Raw genomic sequence first — 16,886 nt, 5'->3', positions numbered from 1 at the left:
CAGTGTTTTGTATGTTTTCTGCTTCAGATCACCAGAGGAGACGATCAGGCAGCAGGGAGCGAAGAGTCACCATCTCGATCTCTGCTTTGCCCCCGATGCCCATGTACCCCTCTCCTCACGTCGTCCAGAGACAAGACAAGAGGGGTGCGAATCTGTCAACGGTGAGACAAATAGTTTCATAGTAGCTGAAATAAAGAAGTAAAATGCAGTCAAATCTGTGATGTCAAATTATATAACTACATCTGATGTTATAAAACTGACATGGAGGAACCCCAGGCAGTTAGAAAAATATAATCCTCCTCTCCATGTTTAAGCTTGCAAAGACGTCATTGCTTTCACAGTTTATATAATATTTGAATGGCCTTCATTCATTCTGATATTTTTATTTGAAAGAAGCCATCAGCTTTACATGGTGATGACTTAGAAAGCTTCAAAAGACTCTCTTCATGCTGTGTAACTTGGAAAAATGCATTTATTGGCTACACTTCAATGCTAGACTTGAGGCAAATTGTTTGTCACAAAAAGAAGCCATCTTATACAGGGAATGGATGTAACTCACCAATCAGTATCTCCCTGTACTATGAGAAGATATGAATCTCAAAGTGCCATTAGACAAAACAGCTATTTTTAATAACATAAAGGAGGTTCGACAAACATTCTATATAGGAACAAGCAAAAATTTACCTCAAAATGTCCTTTAACGCTCTGAACCCCTAGCTGTTTCTCAGCAATTTTTTATTTATTTTTGCTCTGGTCACACACAGTTTAAAGTCCCGCGCGCCTTTGGAAACAGCCCAATCATAGCTAGAAGTAGAAAAAACAGTACAACAAAGTTATGTTTATAAATTATAAAGAGTTTTTAAAAAGTTGAATTTCTTTGATTATTTATTTTGCAAAAATAGGAACAACCTGGAATCAACATGTTCAACATTTTTGCAAGTGTCAGTTGTTACTTATTGAAAAAAATGGGGTTTTTTAATCGTATAGTCACTTTTTAGTTATTTCCATACTGCTCTGTGTAAACAGCCTGCAGTTCAGGTAAATCATTCCTGACTTTTTTGTCACATGGCCTGAGTCACTCATGGCCTCCAGGTTGCACTGAGGAGTGCAGAACTTTTGCAACAGTTTTGTGGGCAAAATTTTAAATGAGGTTTGTAGAGTAAAGTGATTTGGCCATAAACCTAGATTTGGTTACGTTGTCCAACAGAACAGTTTAAGGACCGTTAGAAAGTTAAAAATCTAAATTATATCCCTAAATATTAGCATCATTTTTGCAGAAAACTTTAAAGATGGCATTTTAAAAGACAAAATCATAAAATACTATGATATTAATGCTTAAAGAGGCCTTAAATTCTTGCCTTAATCTCCAAAATCTTGAAGGGGCCATATGTAGATGAACTTGCAGGGATATATTGACATTACGAGTGAAAAAAAAGTATTAATGAAAAAAACACAATCCTTCATAATAAATACCACAAGATCTCAGAGAGTCTCAATCTGCTCACTAGTATTAAAAATAATCATCAGTCTGTTGTCAATCTTTTGATATGTTAATGAGATAGATAGATCGTGGTGATGTTTTACCTCCTGTAATCAGATTTTTACATACTTCTGAAGTGACATTTACATTTCTCCCTTCTAAGCAGCCACAGAGGCATTTTAGAGATGCGACAACACAGTTAGCTCAGGTAAAGAGGAACGTGGACTGTGTCTGTAATGTCGTGTCGTCTTGTTCATGCGTTCATTGTTTCATCACCTTGAAATGTAGCATTAATTGTTCAGGATTTTGTTCTCAGCTCATCATCCTGCCCTAAAACAATTATTCCTCGACAAGTTTACCCCTTTATTGTTTTTCTTTTTCTTTTCCTGTGTGTTCATGTTGAATATCACCATGTTCATGTCTATCATTTGTTTTCTGTTGTCCCCTGTTTTTGTTGTTGTTTTTTGCCCTGTGGTTCAGTTCGAATCCACCCGCTCCTCCTCCCCTACCGAATGTTGCCGCTTCTCTCCCTGGAGCAGAAAGGTATTGATCCTCCCTCCCTCCCTCATTTTTAGCTCCTGAGTGCTCCTTCTAACCCTTTTATTCCACCTGCCCCTGTCTGTTTGACTCCTTCTAATTTGCATAATGAATCTCTTTTTAAATGCATGCCCTCTCAATGCAGCCTTTTCTCTGGCAGCAGCCGCTCCACCCAGTTAGGACGCCTCAAAGTTTCCTCCACGCGACACGTCACACGTTTGCTCTGACAGTAGTTGTTGGGTTTCATGCGAAGGGTTTTGAGTCTTCAGAATGTGAGGAATGTGTGCGTGAGGGCCGCAATCACAGCCGCCCAGCAGCCGGGGTTTCTCTTAATGATAGGGTCGACTCCTCGCAGCTTGCGCCTGTGATTACCCATGATCCCTCGCTGCACAGCTGACAGCCTCATGTTTCTCTCTTTGTGCTGTTTTTTTTTTTCAACAAATACATGATGCCCACATTGAAAAACACCAAACACTGCCACTCCTTTTTGTTTTTTCCTCTCAGCCTGCATGTGTCCACTCCTCCGCCTCTTCCTCTCACCATCTTTTCATTCCCTCCTTCGTCCGGCTCATCCTCTTCTTCCTCTGAAACGCTCCTAAAAACCGCCTTTCTGTTCTTAAAACAAGTGAGCTGTATATGGTGTCCCCTTTGATTTTTTTGTTTTTTTTTTCTTTCCTACAAGTTGGGGAGAAGTTTCCAAGGAAACCGGTTTTCTTTTGTGGCTGGGTTTTTTTGTCAGGGTCTCATTGGTCTGCTGGGAACAGAGAGCACAAAGGCTGGAGAGCTGGCTTTAAATGGGGGGTGGGAGGTTGTCGGGTTGTGGAGGTGGGAACCAGTTGAGCCTGAGAATCACTCCCAGTTTCACATGTGTCTCTCTGTCGGAATCTGGAGGTAAGAAATTAAATTCATTTAGCATGGCGGTATAAGAAGCAACGGGGGAATGGGGGGGGCTTAATCTGGAGAGCTGCGAAGGGGGGATCCTGCGGAGAACGGATCAGAAGTTGTGGGGAAGTCTTGAGTTGTGTGGTGAGTGATACCGAAGCTCAGAGGAATGCTGAAGTGAAGTATTTCCTCTCAAAATATTTCCGGAGACTCGTTATTATGCAGGAGACTCGCAAAGGTGCCCGCAGATTGTCAGAGCATGAGCTAAGAGTTTCCTGAGCGCCGTGTTGTGACTGGAAATGACTGTTTACGCCGTTTGTCACATTTCTGTCCCGTTTGGTAGCTGCTGAGTGAAGGCTCTTTATCTTGACATGTGCAGTCAGGGTTTGAAATTCTAAAGTTCTTCTTTCTCTCTTTTTTTTTTTTTGCATGAAACCTTCGGAGTAGATTCTTTAAATGTTTCTTGTGCTTGCCATTCATTCTCGCATGCTTCCATTACTTCTTGGGTTCTCTGCACTTTAACATGAAACTCAGCTGCTTTAAGGGCAGGTGTATCGATTTGCCTCAGTCTGCTGTTTGCTGCAGATTAATAAGATGCTAATCTCCACATCTAGTCTTTAGCTTTTTCCCAGAAAATTTTACGACAATGCCAGCGTAATCCCCGACTTTAATCAGTCAACTCTGCACGTCCCTTTCTGAAGCTGAGTTTGTTCATATTTTTTGTTTTTTAACTCTCACGTAATACCGCCCAACCTTAACAATCTAACCATGCAAATATCCATCTGTTGCAGGCTGCGCCCTCTGACCCCGACACTGACGGGGTGGCTCTAGGTCACCGGTCTAAGTTCCCCATCCCTAACATCCCCTCCACCCTGGACAAGCAGACTAACTGGTCTAAAGCTCTGCCGCTGCCCACCCCAGAGGAGAGAATGAAATGCAATTCCCAAGTCATCAACTCATGTGTCATCCCCATTAATGTGACTGGTAAATTTGAATCACTTCATGTTTTTTTTTTTTCCAGACTGAATCTGTTTACTGTGATGGGACTGAGCTGTGGTGTAGATTTCTGAAACTGATTTGTTAGCTCTTTCTCAGAAGTGCAAACCTTCTTGACCTCATCTTTAAAGGAACAGTTTGACATGCTGGGAAATATACTTAGGAGCTTTCTTGCATGCTGTTAGATGAGAACACCGATACCCCCAGTGGCTTCCTTAGGCCCTGACGTCCAAAGATATAGCACTAAATGTTTTTAAAATAGCTTTTCATCTGTTCTTCAGTTTAACTCAAGTTTCCCTCATAACTACACACAGAACGAGGCCTCTTTAATTATTAATGTAACCTACAAAATAGGTCAATGGCACTGCAGCAAGTGTGGCAATAAAAACACATTTTATTGTTTTGTTATAAGACGCTGTAATTAGAAAAGTTAACATTAGGCCATGGGCAGGTGTTTTTTGTCAGCAATACAGACTGCATTCACTTGGCTCTAAAATAACTTGAAAATGGTGCAATTGTCAGGTTGAACTCAAAAGATTGCTGAACTGGGCTGAACATCCAATGTGTCAAGACCCTAACATCTAGATGTCAGTAATGTCTGTCAAGAGCTGCAGCCAGAACACAGTTAGCTTAGCTTAGCATAAAGACTTGATGAAATAGGTAGCCTGAGTTTGTTGAAAGGTAGTTTTAAATCATTTATACTTTGTTAATTAAAAAATAGAATAATGAGCTTTGCAGTTGCTAGTTGTTGGATTTTGTTGCTTTTAGACAGGGTCAAGCTTGCTGCTTTGCTTGCAGTGTTTATGCTAAGCTAAGTTACGCTAATCGTCTTGTTATTCTAGCTAAATGAGAGCAATATCAGTTGTTCAGCATATTTCTCCATGTCAAACAATGACCAGCAACTCTAAGCTGAAGTTATTATTTAACTTAGCGTGTTTACAGAATTAAAAGAGACATGATGTATTCATGAAGTGAGCTTCAGAGGCAGTAGGTAGACATTTTTAAACTTTATTGGAACTGCTAAGCTAAGCTTTCATCTGACCATAGCTTCATATGTAGAGCAGAGGCATAAATATGGAAATAGTTTTACAGGAAAGGATTTCACACATGATGCATTTATATGTTAATACAAATTATAAAATATGATGCAGTGTTTTAATTTACAGGTGCTTTTAGACAGGATCAAGCTTGCTGCTTTGCTTGCAGTGTTTATGCTAAGCTAAATTAGGTTAATCGTCTTGTTGATCTAGCTAAATGAGAGCGATATCAGTTAAGCATGTTTCTCCAAGCCAAACTATAAATACCAGCAACTCAAAACTTCATTACTTCATCTATTAAGTGTACAGTTTTAAAGGAAACATGCTAATTATTTAATCAATTTCCCTTTGTTTCCAGTGTTTGCTAGACCTGCTATGCAAACTTGCACCTGGTCATAGCTTCATATTTGACATGAGTGTAGCATCAGTCTCATAGGTGTAGATTTTAGGTTTAATGCATTTATATTTTAGTACAAATCAGGAAATGTAATATAATGTTTTAATTAGTGAGCTCTGGAATTGCTATTAGTTGGACTGTGTTCATTTTATACAGGGTCAAGCTCGTTGCTTTGCTTCCAGTGTTTATGCTAAGCTAAGTTAAGCTAATTCTCTTGTCATTCTGGCTAAAAGAGAGTTCTGGTAATTGTTAAGCACATTTCTGTCACACTTTGAATACCAGCCACTCTAAAGCTCATTACTTAAGATACTGTGTGTAAAAAATTAAACAAGGCATCATGTGTTCTTTAGCAAGCTTTATGGGTGAAGATAGGTGTTTTTTTTTTTTTGTTTTTTCAATTTGGCCAGCAAAAGACACAAATAATGACAGAAATAATGTATGTGTATTGACAGATTAGTAAATATTAAGTAGAAAAAGTTGCTTGACAGGAGAATAAATGTTTGAAAGTAACAAAAAAAATCCAAAGAGTCATAAAACATTATAATCTATTATATTTTAAACTGTCATCTAATTCCTACATTTTGTGTTTTCTTTTGCGTAAATACATTTCATTCATAAATTGTTGCAGAAAAGGTGCAAATAGGTGTGAGAAAAATGAACCGGAATGCTGAAAATTAAGTGTTGGACGCCTAAATGGGCACGCATCCAATCCCCTACTTACAATTCGTGCAAAATGTATGCTAAAGATCAATATCTATCTGACTGTCAGCAAGAAAGCAAATTTGCATTTTTCCAAAATGTCAAACTATTCTGTTAACAGTTAACACGGTTGTTTAGCACACAGTATCCATTAAAAAGAGTCACACAGTCACTCCTTCGCTCTGCATTCCTGGGTTTTGGCACTCTCCTGCGCCACAACCGTTTTTGTGTAGAGTTTAATTTCCCTGAAAAAATGAAATATTTGGAAGGAAAGCAGGAAATTCGGCAGCCGGCAGTGAAACAAGTCATTATTAATGGGCATTAACGCTGCTACAGAGACTCACTCTCAATGTGCAAGTCATGCTTTGTGCCCTGTTAACTTTGTTTCTCATGCTTTGTGCCTGCATTTGCAAAGAGGCGAGATGCTGTGACATGAATGCCAATTAGTTGTGTCCGAATTGTTGAAAAGGCCTGCCCGATGTTAATTTACTCTCGCTCACATTGACTCAAAAGGAGAGTTGTAGGCCAGCACCGGCTGAGTCAGAGACAGTTTGGGATAAAAAATGCACATTGTAAGCAAAGTCCAGCAAATCGCTATGGTGCTGAAAGGCCTGACTTGTTATCACATGATAGTCATATTGTATGGTCAGGGAGTGGCAGGAGAAGTAAAAAGAAACACACGAGCAGAGACTGTCACAGCAGGATCTTTATTCTGGTTAGCGAGCCAGTCAACGTGTTTGACTTTTCAGGGTCAAGTACTGTTTATCATTTCTTTGTGTTACAGCTAAGTCATTAAATTAAGCAGCGGCAATTACTCCTCGTTCTGAAACCAGTCCACCTCGTGTAGATTGTCACACTGTGGCTTTAAGCTCCATCAGATCTCTGTCCTCCATTCCGAACTGCTATTTTTGTAGAACACCTAATTTAGTTCAGCCATTTAATTATTTTTTATGAGACAGCGTGAGAGTTAAAGCAGGAGTCTCTGCAGTTGCGGCTGAACAAAGATTCCTCAGATGTCCTGTCTCCATTGCAGGGGTTGGCTTTGACAGAGATGCTAGTGTGCGCTGCTCGCTCGTTCACTCGCAGTCTGTGCTTCAGAGGAGACGGAAGCTGAGGAGACGGAGGACGGTCGCCGGCGTTCCCAGACAGGTGCAGCAGGACTTAGGTATGTTACTTCACATGTGAGGCCTGAAAATGAGTTCAAACTGCTGTTTATTTAATATTTTCTGTAAGGTTTTGCATGCTGTCTCATGTCAGTTTTTAAAAAGTGGTTTACTATTAAAGGGACAAATTATATTCTGTGGCATTCTTTCATTGTGATGACAATTGACAATAGCGTAAATTGTAATTTACTGCCATTATCTTTTTTTTTTTTTTTTTTTAAAGATACATAAGAATTTCTGTATTTAAAAGAAAAACACATCAACTACTAATAGGAGGCATATTTTCCTTTTTGTCTTTGTTACAGTTTTTAGGTATTTTGTGGGCATTTCATACTTTACATGACAAAAAAATAGAGGAGATGATGGAGAATGACAAAAGTGATTCATTCTCATTGTCTTGACTGCTTAAAAAATGTTTTTTTTGTTGTTGATTTTTTTTAATGCAACAACAACTCTCTGAACCCTGAACCATTTGGGGGCATTTTTTGTTCCTGTCACATTTTTACTCACTGTGGACTCACTTTTTACTGCTACATGAAGTCTTCCACTTCTATGGAAACAGTACAATCATGACTAGAATTAGAAAGAACTCAAAAATGTCTTCTGTGTATTAAGACAAAGTTATAATGTCATAAATCATTAAAAAACAAGAAAAATGAAAGTAGAATTTCTGTGCTTACATGGAAAAAAATGGAGTCAACATGTACATTTACTAAGTGCTACCACAACTGGAAAAACAAATGTTGAGATTACATAACACAGATAATTTACGACTTACAATTTTGCACTGCTTTGTGTAACACAGCCTGTAGTTCAATCAAATAGCTCTTGAATTGTCGATCGAGTCACTAATGCCTCCATAGTTGCACCGAGAAACACAGAAATTTTCGGTTTTTGCAGGATCTGTTCTAAATTTTGGCCTGAAGGGTTCATATTTGCCACATTTTTTAATGGAACCAATAGAATAAAAATACTATTGTGATGATAGATCGTGATTTTAAGCTTATATTTTGTTTAGTTTTCTGATGGAACTCTATGAATAGTTCAACATCTCTCTGAAAGCTTAGAATCCATGAGTTCTGTCTGATAAATGCTGTTATGTTCTTTTAAAGATGACATGCCTTTTGAGCCTTCTGGCAGATTTTGAGGTTCCAGGAGTTGAACCCTTGAAAAAACAAAGACACCTAAATCCATAAATGCAAGCTGAAGAAGCGCTGTATAGGGCAACACATATGCCCTGAGCAGTGGAACAGGAGCTCGATCAGTCCAGCCAGACTATTTGCTGCCTGTTGTCCCCCTTCTCTCTCTCACAGTTTCCTGCCTCTCGTCACTGTCCTTTCAAATAAAGACCCAAATACAAAGCCCAAAAATAAATCTTAAAGAAAGACACACTCTATAAAGAACAACAAAGTGTGACATTTCTATTTTCATGTGTAAATTGTATATTCTTTTGCTTACAGTCCTTTTGCTTCTTTCTTCTCCCAGACTCCGATGACTCTCCTGGTTCCAGAGAGCGGACAGTGATAGTTCATGCCAGTCCAGATATCACTCCTTCCAACGAGGAGCTCGCCAGCCATCTCAGCACCAGAGACTCCGGTTGCCAGACAGAAGACTTTTTGATCTCAGGAGCACCGTCTCGCAGGAGGATCAGGGCCCAGAGAGGTCAGGGAGTCTCCCTCTCCCTCTCCCACTCTGCCGGCAACATCTCCTCCCTGCCTGACAGCGCAGACGCCATGTTTTCTGCCTCCGTAGGAGCTCGCCTGCGTTCCCGGAGTCTGCCTCGAGACGGCAGCCGGATGCTGGACAACGGGCATAATGACAGCGATGATGAGGAGGAGCTGTCCCCCTTCAGCACTGAGGGCTTCCTGCCTGTACCAAGAGAGCTGATTCTGAAGGATGAAGGAGAGAGCACTGATGACCAGGCCATGCCCGAACATCAGCTGGGTAGCCTGAAGTACAACCAGCTGTCAGAGAGTCCAGAGCGCAGCTGGATGGAGCGGACCAGGTCCCACCTGCCCAGGAAGGCCGACATGGGCAGCTGTGAGATCTCATCCAGTTCCGACACCTTCAGCAGCCCCGTCCACTCTGTCTCAGCTGCAGGAGTGCTGGGAGGCCAGATGGACCATAAGGATGACCACCAGTCCTCCAGTGGGAACTGGAGCGGCAGCAGCTCCACCTGCCCGTCCCAGACGTCAGAAACAATCCCCCCTGCAGCCTCTCCACCACTCACCGGCTCCTCGCACTGTGACTCTGAGCTGTCCCTCAACGCTGCCACTCACACTAATGATGACCAGACCAGCTTCATGCTGGACCCATACCAGGGCTTGAGGACCCAACGGGCCGGCTCCTTCTCCTCCACAGCTATGGACATATTAGAGGAGGTAGGGGTCAGCACTCCCATCGAGAGTGATTGGAGCTACTCCCACCCGGAGCCTTCTCGCTCGCAGGACTTCAGCCCTGAGCCGAGCAGGGAGGCTGAGAGCAGCCTGGGCTGCCCCAGCTTCACCAGCATGGCAACCTGCGAGAGCAGCTATTCTGACAAACCTCCGTCAGAGAAAGCAGACACTGTCTCACACTACTCTGTTGACACTGAAGGTTACTACACCTCCATGCACTTTGACTGTGGTCTGAAAGGTAGCAAAAGCTTCACTTATAACTATGCACCCTCTGGCTCAGAATGTGGCCTGTCTGACTTAAGTGGTCACATGACTCTGGGAAGACGCTGCCTCTCTTTAAGGAAACCAAAGGCGAAGCCATCTCCGCCTAAGAGGAGTTCGTCCTTAAGAAAAATATGCAGTGAGGGAAACATCCCTGACAAGAAAGAACCAAAGATTATATGCGGTCAGCAGCTTCCTCTGTCTTCCAAGGAGAGAAAACTGCAGCTGGCTTTGTCCGGCTCTCCGGGTCACTTAGAAAACTCTTCACTGGTCAGAGAGCCCCTTGTGGTTTGGGGGGTGGAAGGCTCAGCTGATCTTCCTGATTTAGGCGTTTTAAGCTCCACAGATGCACATTCATTTAAGGATGAGGGTGTTGTACAGTCAGACTACGCAGATCTCTGGCTCCTGAATGATTTAAAATCCAGTGATCCTTATCGATCCTTGTCCAACTCGAGCACAGCGACAGGTACCACTGTTATCGAATGCATCAAGTCACAGGAAAGCTCAGAGTCCCAGACGTCCCAGTCGGGCTCCAGAGCCACCACCCCCTCACTTCCATCAGTGGAAGGAGACTTCAAGCTGACATCCCCGGAGAAGCTTGCAGGCCTGGCCAGCCCGTCCAGCGGCTATTCCAGTCAGTCGGAAACACCCACCTCCTCATTTCCCTCCACCTTCTTTCCCGGGCCGATGTCGCCATCAAGCGGCAAGAGGAAGCCCAAAGTCCCAGAGAGGAAGTCCTCTCTTTCATCACTGTCACTGCAGTCGCTGTCTTGCAGGGAGGGAGCGACCTCAAAGAGAGATCTGGAGCTGCCGGTCATCCCTCCCTCCCACCTCGACTTAAGTGCCCTTCAGAGCGTCAACAACAAGGACTCAGCTTACAGGACCCAGATGCAAATCCTGCACCAAAACAAACAAAGACCTGCTGTGTCAGCCAAACCTGTAGCAGCTCCCAGCTCAGACGTATTCAGCACTCACCCCATGTCAATTACACCTACAGTGCTGCACTCCGTACAGCTCCGACCCATCAGTAAGGACCACGAAGAAAGTCGCGATGACAAAGCAGTTTCCAGATTCCAGTACCCCTCTGCAAACTTGCCAAACACACTTTCAAGTAGTAAATCTTTAGAGCTAAAGAGTCCCAAAATGTACAACTCACATCATAATCATCTCACATCTTCAAAGGAGTCATGTGAATCAGTGTTTACCTTAAACGAAGAGCTCGTAAGTGGAGAAGCGGCATGCCAGAGTGAGACAAGGAGCAAACAGGACAAAGAGGCTTGTTTAGAGAGACTGCAGTCAGACCCAAGTTTAGACCAGAAAGGTGTTGATGTCCTTGAGGAAGGAGGAACATTCAGAGAGTTCGTAGAAACATCTGTCTGCTCTGGAGACTTCAGCTCACAGTCAGAGCTTTTACAACAACAACAACAGAACGAACTGTGTGAACAAGAAATGTTTCCTCCTGCCTCTGTCCTGCACAGTTCACCCAACAGATACAACAGTCTAGATAAAGTGCCTGCTACTGACAGCCAGTCGGAGACTTTGCATGTGAGTCCAATCAGCGATGAAGGCAGCAGAGAAGTAGAGAATGATTCATCAGGTGTTTCAGCCGAAAGTGCCTCGCAGGACGACAAGGAGGACTTCACACCAGAGACAGAGGATTATTTCAGTAAAGGTAGACGTCCTGTTCACTAATGCATGTTGTACATTTGTCTTCCTAGCTCCTGGTTTAGTGCCATTATGCTCAGCTTCACTCTGTCTTGTGCACCTTTTCACTTGCTTTTTGCTGTGAGTTTTACCAGTTTGAGGCGATGTTGTTTTATATCCCAAATGTCAAAGCTCTAATCTGGACAGACATGGATGTTTACTGCTCCATGACTGGTTGACGGAGGCAAATAACCACAAGGCAATAATTCTAGTTTATCTAAATGTTTCGCTTATTTCTTATCAGGCTCCCAAAAATATTCAAATTGAATCATCTGAGAGTGGAAATCATCCTTTGATTGAACTCATGTAATGTGATGAAGGGTCACAACTAGTTTTGAAACAATCCAGTTTTATTATACTCAATCACTCTCTTTCTCATGCGCCTTTTCTTCCGCTCTCAGTTTTGCCAGTTTCTAATTTAAAATCAAGGCTTACTTTGTGCATGGTTATCCAGTCAGTGATGAAAATGGAGTTCATAGAAAGAAACTGGCGATTGCTGATGCACAGGATCATAGATTTTGTAACTGTGCAGAACAATTTTTTCCAGCCTTGGAAAGCCTCAAGTTAGAAATGAGGTGTTATGTGGGGATATAAAAAGCAAAACATAAACTGTATATGCTTCTGTTATGAAGTGTTTTAATGCTTTCACATTGTCGGCAGCTGAGGCTTTTTTCAGTTTGTTCATCTGTGGTCTGTCTCTTCATGCACACAACATCTGTTAAAGGAAATTTGTTCCAATTTAGCACAAACGTTTACTTTGAGTCAACAATGAACTGATTAGATTTGGTTACCAAAGGTCAGTGTAATGTCAGAAAACAGAATCTACACACTGACTATGGCTAAAGTTCAAACAATATCTAATAGGATGAAATAATGAAGTGATGTTGTTTTGTAACCAAAATGTCAAAGGTCAAGTCTGGGCTAATAGAGATGAAAACTGCAACTTGACGGGTTGGTGGAGGCATACAAGTTATTGTAATTTTTTTATTATTATTATTAACTCTTTGCCTGTTTTCAATCAGGCCACTGTAATGATTTGAATGATTATTAATTATTAATCATTAACTTATATGTAGTTTATCAAGTATCAATTTAAAGTATCTGGTGGTTCTTGAATGTCGGAAATATGTGTTTTTTTTTACAGATTTTTGTGCAAAACTAGCGATTTAAATATTTATTTTGGGCTCTAGGAACTTGATTTACACAATATGGTAAACTAGTTGGTTCACAATATACAGCCTGCAGTATGTTAAAACGTGTTTCTGTTATCAGACTCGACACCCAGTGACAACTCAGTGTCTCCGCTACAAGATGAGTCGAGGTCAGAGGATGACGCTGTGTTTTTGTCACCCACCAAAGCTCGCACCACTGAGGATCTGTTCGCTATGATACACAGGTGAGTGTTTTGAAGAGAAGCTTCTTTGCGTTCGCTCTGAGTTTACCGAGATTCTTTAATAAACGTCATCGCCCTCAGGTCCAAACGGAAAGTGTTGGGGAGGAAGGACTCCGCCGAGATGGCCACGAGGAACAGACTCAGTGCTGCGTCAGGAAACACACCACCCAGCAGCACAGTGAGCTCCCCGGTGTCACTGTCATCACCCTCCAACGCCGTCACCCCTCCAGGCCTGCAGAGAGTCTCCGGTCCCATCTACAGGAACGCAAAAAAGTCCAGCACCTCCAACGAGGAGTTCAAGCTGCTGCTTCTTAGAAAGGGAAGCCGCTCGGACTCCAGTTACCGCATGTCGGCCACAGAGATCCTCAAGAGCCCCGCCACTCCTAAAACACCTGGAGAGTCCCTGATGGAGTCGCCCAGAAACCCTGAGGAGCTCGCCTCCCCCCTGCAGCAGCAGCAGCAGCAGCAGCAGCAGCAGTCAGGACAAGAGCAGCTCTCCAGCCCCTACCCCAAAGCCAACGCTGAGAGCTTCTCCCCGAAATCCTTCTCCACATCTGCTGCCTCCAGACAGGGACGCTCCAGAATCCCCCCACCAGCCAACAGCAGCCGCTACGGCATGCGCAGCCGGCTGTACTCGGCGCCCATGCAGGCCATCTCTGAGGGCGAGACGGAGAACTCAGATGGAAGCCCTCACGACGACCGCTCATCCCAGGGCTCCACGTAGAGAAAAGCAGAATTAAAATAAGTTTATTAGTTTACAGTAAAAACAAATGGACCAGAATGAAAAATATAATATATATATATATATAAAGAGGTAAAGGCAGGAAGGTGATGAGGTTCATTTGAACAAACCACATTTTGGTAAAAGATAAGTCATAAATTTAGTGATTGTGACTGAATTTTAAAGCTGTTTTCTTTTTGATTATTCTGTGGAAGCAATTTTACCTGTTTTATACAATATGTATTTCTAAAAAAAAAAAATCTTTATGAAATTAACAGTTGATATTAGAAACCAGATTATTTAACATCTGCATTCTGTGGGAAAAAAATAACATCAGAAAAAAAAATCCAGTTTAGTTCCACAGAAAAAGCAGGTTTAGTAGTTCTTTAAAAAACACACACATTTTTTTAATGTTAGTTTAAGGCACATTTCCCAAAGCCATGTAACCCAGCTGGTTGCCTTCCTTCAGCCCTACCACAGTATATTCATGTATGATTCTCTTTGTTCTGCTGTCAGATATAAATCCAGAATTTTCAAAAACCTGTACAAGTTTTTTTTAGTACCTTATAACAACGAACTGTATGTATTCTGTGAATACCTATGCAATTAGACACACAACTTGTACATTTCGTCAAGCCAGTAATACTGATTTATTTTTGATCCCCCCTCCCCAGCTGAACATCAGGACTAACAAAAAAAATGTGAACCTTCAGTCCTTCTATTCACATGACTTGTGAAGAGCATTTGATATGACGTGTTTGTATCTTTTAATCTGTTCTTTTTAAATCATATAGTTAATTATATCAAAGAATGCTTATTACTACAACATTTTAAAATTGTCATGCAATAAATAAGATGAGTAATTAGCGGTGAGACAAGACATGTCAGAGCCAAGCACTAACTTCGACAATCTCTGGAGACAAGAAGGGAGCAGGTGTTAACACGGGAGATGAAAAAGTGATCAAATAAGTTGGAGGTGGTGAAATCTGAGAGCGGACAGGGAGGTTTAAAGAAAAATGAAACAAGGGTCATTTCTGGTTTGCTGACTTGGTGTGTTTAGGAATTGTTGAAAAGAGGCAAGTGGAAAGTGCTCAGGAGGATCAAAAATGCCTTATTTTACTCAGCGGTAAAGAACAAGCGACAGCAGCTCGGGCCTCAGCAAGTTGGGTGTGTTTTTTTGTGAGATTTTTCCAGTTTTGATGGAGGATGTTCGGTTAAATATGGAGTCGAGTTTGATGATAAGAGGAAGCTCTGGATCTTGGCATTTGCTGCTATTTTGTACCAAACGCTCCTCAGACTTTTTTTTTTCTTTTCCTCCCCATCAAAAATGTAACTTTCATATTTCCTGTGTCACAAAACAATCTAAATATATTTATTTTTATAGCAGACACAGAAGAATCTCCCACCTGATCTGGTTTACTCCTTTTTAAAATCTCAACATGAAATTATGCAATGAATTGCTGATATTTTTAATAACATAGTTTATTCAGATGCTTATTTTGTTTATAAGAAGCTAATTTTAGATCTCATTCGAGACACTGGTTGCAGAGACAAACAGGAAAGCAACTCGAAAACGTCATGAAATGATGGCATGAACAGACATAAGCTACATATGAGGTCTTAGCTGTAACTCTGAAGCACTCTGAGGCCGATTTTTTGTCCCACATATTCACACTAATTTTATATATACATGGTTATTATTGGAGTGATGGTACTCAACCATTATGCAAAGTTGACACAATCTATGTAGCCATATTGTCCTGTGGAAGACTCTTCTTCTTCCCTGTAGGTACACTGTCAACGCCAACATAATTTTGGCCTTAATGACACTCCATACAAATGCAATGACATACAGTATAACAGGGTACACAATGGGTTAAGTCTGTGAACCTTCATTCCAACTTTTTTTTTTTTTTTTTTTGCACTGATAAAGTGATGTTTGTGAAGTTTAATTTGTCTCTTGCTGTACCTGGAGATATTTATAGATCTTTACATGGAGCTGTTCAACTTTTCCTTGAATAATAATCACACTCGCTTTAGGAGGGAACTACATACAGTAGATGCTTCTGCCAAAGGCTAGAACATGTACGTCTTAGTGGCATTGAATTATTTTTCTCCTCTCATTCGTTTACTTGACTGAAACATTCTTGAAAACACGAACCATCGCTAGGGAAAACTTGCGGTACTAGATGCATTTCATTCGGACTTCAGATCAACCTCTATATACTGTACTGTAGGTATCAGATTTTTTTTTTTTTTGTACAAAATTGTAAATACAATAACTTTTTGGAATTGTCACAAATGTTGTTAAATTTTTTTCTTATGTAAAAAAAATATATACATGTTTTCAAAGTTTACATTAATTTCAAACCTTTGTATATTTTTGAGCTGTGGAACACTTTGTCTTGTATTTATTTTTTAGTAAGCGTTGTGGAAATCCCATAGTAAATCCTATCAAAGCCAACTGCTAGCACAACAGGCTGCTTAGCAAATGTGTATAAAAAGACAAATAAATGTGACTGCTTTGAAAATCACTCTTTGGGTCTGCCATTATGTTAATTGCTGTCATTATTAACACATTATTTTTTAAGAAAAAAAATCCTTTGCTACATTTCAGAAAGAAATACTGCACTTTTTAGAGTTACTGACCATAATAATCTTTGAAACCCAAAACCCACCAGATTTTAAAGCTTATTTTATTTAAAAAAAAAAAAAAAGAGAGAGAAAGAAAGAAGAGAAAAGAAAAAATCACCAAAAGTACATCATTTATCACAACCAGAAACTGTTTTGTTTTGTTTTTTTTTAGCTTTTTCAAAGTCAGTGAAAATATTGGGTGACGTTTGGTTCCGTAAGGAAGCCCGAGGCCACTATTGTTATCCTGGTTCCTCTTCCGTACAAAAGTTTGCCGGCCTACTCCTCCCACAGATTTGGGAGCACCCACACAAATTATATATCAAAACGTGCGGCTCGATCGGGAATCGTGTGCTTACATACAGATTTACGACAAACGCATTTTTCGCGACACAATTCGCACAAACGTCGCACAAACCTCCCATTGAAAATGAATGGGACGGACGAAAAAAATCACACAAAATTACACTACTTTTCAAACCTACACTGCTCAGCCATGCTTTCACCTAGAGACTCCATTTAAACTTTAAAATCTTGACGCGGCCTTCCCCTATTTCAAAGTGTTTCTACTTTTTTCATATCTTCAATC

At 41.1% G+C, this 16,886-nt stretch overlaps 1 protein-coding gene across 1 annotated transcript in view; it reads left to right on the top strand.

Moving 5' to 3' along the window:
* nhsa (Nance-Horan syndrome a (congenital cataracts and dental anomalies)) overlaps nt 1–16,200 on the top strand; it is a 74,163-nt gene extending 57,963 nt beyond the window's left edge. Inside the window, exons 3-9 of the mRNA XM_008298737.1 lie at nt 28–161; nt 1,961–2,023; nt 3,691–3,883; nt 7,062–7,193; nt 8,677–11,520; nt 12,825–12,948; nt 13,027–16,200. Coding sequence (XP_008296959.1) covers nt 28–161; nt 1,961–2,023; nt 3,691–3,883; nt 7,062–7,193; nt 8,677–11,520; nt 12,825–12,948; nt 13,027–13,669 — 4,133 coding nt within the window. The 3' untranslated portion in view covers nt 13,670–16,200. The remainder of the gene's footprint in view (nt 1–27; nt 162–1,960; nt 2,024–3,690; nt 3,884–7,061; nt 7,194–8,676; nt 11,521–12,824; nt 12,949–13,026) is intronic.
* Nucleotides 16,201–16,886: the final 686 nt, after the last annotated feature.

This window comes from Stegastes partitus, unplaced genomic scaffold (genome assembly GCF_000690725.1).
Source record: "Stegastes partitus isolate 25-593 unplaced genomic scaffold, Stegastes_partitus-1.0.2 Scaffold30, whole genome shotgun sequence".
NCBI classification, from domain to species: Eukaryota; Metazoa; Chordata; class Actinopteri; family Pomacentridae; genus Stegastes; species Stegastes partitus.
This window is presented reverse-complemented; position numbering and strand designations above follow the sequence as displayed.